The sequence below is a fragment of the Anabrus simplex genome, chromosome 1, assembly GCF_040414725.1.
Source record: "Anabrus simplex isolate iqAnaSimp1 chromosome 1, ASM4041472v1, whole genome shotgun sequence".
Lineage (NCBI taxonomy): Eukaryota > Metazoa > Arthropoda > Insecta > Orthoptera > Tettigoniidae > Anabrus > Anabrus simplex.
This window is the reverse complement of record NC_090265.1, coordinates 416,036,240-416,041,155: the sequence shown is the minus strand read 5'-3', so window position 1 is coordinate 416,041,155 and position 4,916 is coordinate 416,036,240. Positions and strand designations below refer to the sequence as shown.

General features: G+C 40.8%; 1 protein-coding gene across 1 annotated transcript; it reads right to left on the bottom strand.

Moving 5' to 3' along the window:
- Positions 1–962: 962 nt before the first annotated feature.
- Cox10 (Cytochrome c oxidase assembly factor 10) lies at positions 963–2,747 on the bottom strand. Its single transcript, XM_067135096.2, has one exon. The coding sequence runs from the start codon at positions 2,296–2,298 to the stop codon at positions 1,084–1,086; it is 1,215 nt and encodes a 404-aa protein (XP_066991197.2). The 5' UTR covers positions 2,299–2,747; the 3' UTR covers positions 963–1,083.
- Positions 2,748–4,916: the final 2,169 nt, after the last annotated feature.

Sequence of the window (4,916 nt, the reverse complement as noted above, 5' to 3'; positions counted from 1 at the left end):
CAGCTAGCAGACTACTGACTTGTTGACATAAATAACCCTGATTGGCTATAACAAACTATTCTGATACCATTTCGCCCAATATTTTCCTGCAGTATGCTGCCATATATCTTCCCTATGTTAACAAGAACATAAATTAACCATGTATTATAGTTCTAGAATTTCTCAGTTCTTGGTACATACCAAAAACAAGGTCCTGGTAATCCTATCGTCCCAAAAGAGTTGATTTTCATCCATATTTTTATCCACTCTGCGGCATTTTCTTGTCCACGCAGCTTGGAACACTGACCAAAGGAATTGCTGTACTCGATCCTATTCCACTAACTGTATATTGATGAGATAGCTTTCACCCAATACAAAGTCACCTACTGCTGAAATTTCATACAAATCATATCAGTTCATGTCAAAGTAATTTTATTCCTGCTTCAAAATTATGCTTAATTTCTGGCTGAATATGTGTGTATATATATATATATATATATTTTCTAATACAGCAATTAATTTTCAGATCATTCTAAAATAATGGTATACAACCATATTAGACCTTCACAGATAATGAAAGAATAAAATGTAGGCTACAAATCAGTCACACAGTTCTACGTTGAAATATAGTACTTTAATAATATAAGCCGATGTAACCATTACTTCCACTTAAAGAGCTAATAATATGGTGATTTGAGCTAAATGGCCTACCTACTAATGTACAATCTTCCTTGCTCTCAACAGTCTGGATTACTGGTACATTCATGGATGTTGTTTCTTACAAACCAAGGCATTCAGAGGGAACACTAAATGTACCGGCTATATTACTTACCGCTTTGTCCGATTTCACCTGCTTGTAATGTAAGACGTCTTGCATAAACTAATACACGTCACTATTATTGAGAACTACTCCAAACAATTAGTCTGATAACCAGACTTAGATTTTAAAATAGAGGCCTACCAGGGTTGTATTAATACTCATATTTTCTCAAAATCAAAAGTATTTCTATATATTTACAAAGCTTTTTTTACAGGAAATTCATAATTTCAACAATAGAGGGATCAGCAATTATCAGGTATAAGTTACCATTAACTCCTCTAATATCACTGCTTACTAATTGGTACTATCATGGGTTCATTTTCATCTTGATTATTCGTTTTTGAAGCCCATTGTTTCTTATTAATAAGCATTATGACCATAAGTACAGGTAAATGAAGAAGAGAGAATCGAAACAATTTTCGAGCACTTTTGCTATCAGAATTCTGATTAAACTGCCAAGCTAAGTAAGTAAAATATACATTAAGGGGGATGGATTCCAAAGCAAACCACCATGTTGTGACATCAAACACAGGTGCCATACAAGATAACAATAGAATACCAGCTGTGTATCGCAGTGCTGTTCTTCGACAGAGTCCTGGGTTAGTAACAGACATCATACGATACCCAGCACGTGAATAATCAGGACGAAGGTTCCATGACAGCGCATTGAAATGAGGAAATTGCCAAGCATAGAGAATGCCGGCTATAATCCAAGCACCAGGACCTAGAGAGTTTGCACAGCTTGCCCAACCCATCAGAGGAGGTATTGCTCCAACAACAGCTCCAACCCATGTATTTAAAATACTAATTCGTTTTAGTGGGGTGTAAATTGATGTATAGAGAATGAGGTTAGTTGCACCAAGAGCAGCTGTAAGTCCATTTACACACCAGTAGAGAGTTGATATTCCTGCAAGAGCACAAACTGTAGCAAATGTCACTGCATGAAGAGGTGTAAGTAAACCTCGGACCAATACTCTGTTTTTAGTCCTGTCCATCTGCGAATCAAATGGTACTTCAAAGAACTGGTTGATGGCATTTGCAGAACACGAAATTAGCCCTGTACCTGCTGAACACAGAAGGAACGTAGACAAGTCAAATGGAGCTGGAGCTAAAGCATAACCTGCCATTGAAGTCATGACAACCAAGGATGTAAGTCTACTTTTTGAAAGCATGAGATAATGGTGAGGTAGCTTTGCATAATCAATGGTTATCTCCTTCCATTCTTGATCATCTGATGCATTCTTTTGATTTGTGTGAGATGGCTTTGTAGCTTTGCTGGCTGCAGTTTCTATTGGGGAATGACTGAACGTAGGGTTCTTGGCAGACACTTCTCCACGAAATGTTGCTGACTCCGATGCTTTTGCTACGAGTGGCGGAAGAGACGAACGAGGGCCACTCCTTGAATGATGTTCGGCGAAACAAACTAGACTGTAACGGTAGCGATGAGATCGATAATATAACCTCCATAATGCTGGAGTTACAAAGCTGAAAGTCATCATACAAACTAATCATTCAGGGAGAATGTACACAGGCACTGTACATGCAGGTTTAATCCCATCGCCATTGAGTACACTTGTGAAAGAATAATTTTTACATTCCTATTAGTTCACTACATACTTCTTGAGATTATATATTCAACGTCACGTCTGTTTTAGCACTTAAAAAGCAGTTTCTTCCTTCGCACGTCCCTTGGTGCATCACTAACATTGCGCGCTCTCGAGGGTCGATCACTGGCAGGGTGTCAGGTTTAACCTTAACAACGCACGACTTCAAGAGTACTAAAAAATCACGACATGGTCATGCCAAGATAAACTCGATGAGACTACGGTCACTCCATAGTCATCGCTATCTGACCTCCACAGAAGATAGTCTGACCTTTGAGACATCATTTGAGCGCAGTTCAAGTATGAACTTGAGCTAAACCATTGGGATCGGACACCGCGATTTTCATGTCCCCCCATGAGGCGACGGCTCTGTTTCAACGAGTTTTGGGATCAACAGAATATGTTGGGATCATCGCGCCATATTTCCACCAATCCAGCAAATAAATCCACAGAGTAAATGAAGTCTGTGCAAGTAGCGTACGCTCAACGAGCTAGAATAACATAATAATAAAGATTTTACTGCAGCCAATGGCCATTAAAATATGTTTACATGACTAATTACATCAAACAGAATTTGGTTAGTCCCATCTGTCTTTTAGTACACGTCATCACATGATATAAGTCGCAAGTTTTCTCGCACAGAACACATATACATTCCTTTCTCGGGGTGTGGAAAGTTTTGTTAGCACACACACGATGATGAAAACCGTGTGTTGCTAATCTAGTCACTATGTGCCTGAGTTCATAGATTGCCTTCATCCAATCCGTACTGGTCATAGCCTCTGTGGTGTAAAATGTTTCCCATATATCTCCCTTCTTGGTTCGCAGCTCTGTTTGTAACTGGTTGAATGCATCTGTAGACGGCAATATTAGTTTGTGACGTAGTTCTTCTGTATAGAAGAGTTCTCTTGTCAGCTCGTAACATAGTCTTGAAGGAGTGAATTTGGACAAACATAATACCTTTTTCATGTAGATTGCTTTTACACTTTCAATGTCTCGAATATTTCCTTTAGTGAGATGTTCCCATATCAATTCTAGTCCATACGTGATAATCGGAGATATTTTTGCATGGAACAATTTCATATCGACTTCAACCGAAAGTTGCGTAAGATCAAGATGTCATTCATTGCTATTACGGCCGCAGCCACTCTATCCTTAATGTGTCTGGTATAAGTAGTTCCTGACGTCTGTAATGTAATGCCCAAATATTTAAAGTTGTTTACTATTGGCATAGTTTCTCCTCCATTTTCATACTGAATTTTCTCTTTTAATGCTGTTCTGCCTCCCTTTCGGAAGATCATCTGTACCGTCTTTTGTCAATTAATTCTGAATTTATTGTCCTCTGCCCAAATGTTCAGCTTGTTGAAAGCAGCCTGTAGTTTTTCGTGTGTTTTTGATACGAGTACCATGTCATCTACATACATGTATATGTGTACCTCGTCGCCTTCGACCTTTATAGTGGGTATTAGGTCTGAGACCGCTATATTGAAGAGTATGGGGCTCATTGGATCACCCTGTAGTACTCCGTTCATCTGCGTTATGGGATTCGAGATAGAGGCGTTAATCGTTTACAGAGATGTAATTAATAACACAGAGAGGCGGAAGCGCTGCCTGGGTGAACCTAATAGAACGAACGTCCGCCATGTTTCCTGTTGTCACACAAGCAAGGGGGCATGGCCTTTAAATGACGAAAAGTGTAGAAAATGCGCATTTTAGAATCGCTGGGGGAGAATTAAAGTCCGTTGCCGAAAACTTGAAGCATGAAAGCGAATACCGCCACTTCATCATATTGCGGCACGAGGCCAACATCACGATCAGATGATTGTAGGGTAGTTCGAAATCATCGCACAGTGACATACGAATAGGCCTCGAAATCGGAACAAGAGCGTTACCCTGCTTGGCTGTTGTGGTTAAGCGTAAATTAGAATAAAAACGATGGACATAAATATTTATGACAGGAAACCTTAAAATCATAGGGACCTATAATAGGTTACAACCTCATTCTGTTAATATTTTTAAAATTATTGCATCCTCATGAGTACTGTGTTCCTTTCCTAATCTGTTTACCCTCCCGGGTTGGTTTTTCCCACGGACTCAGCGACGGATCCCACCTCTACCACCTCAAGGACAGTGTTCTGGAGCGTGAGACATTGGGTCGGGGGATACAACTGTGAGGGAGGGCTGCACCTGCTATGCTGAACAGGGTCCTTGTGGGGAGGAGAAGGAAGCGGCCGTGGCCTTAAGTTAGGTACCATCCCGGCATTTGCCTGGAGGAGAAGTGGGAAACCACGGAAAATCACTTCGACGATGGCTGAGGTGGGAGTCGAACCCACTTCTACTCAGTTGACCTCCCCAGGCTGATAGAATCCCGTTACAGCCCTCGTGCCCCTTTTCAAATTTCGTGGCGGAGCTGGGAATCGAACCCGGGCTTCCAGGGGTGGCAGCTGCTCACGCTAACCAGTGCACCACAGAGGCGGCCCATGAATACTTTACCACAATAATCGTTTAGTGTA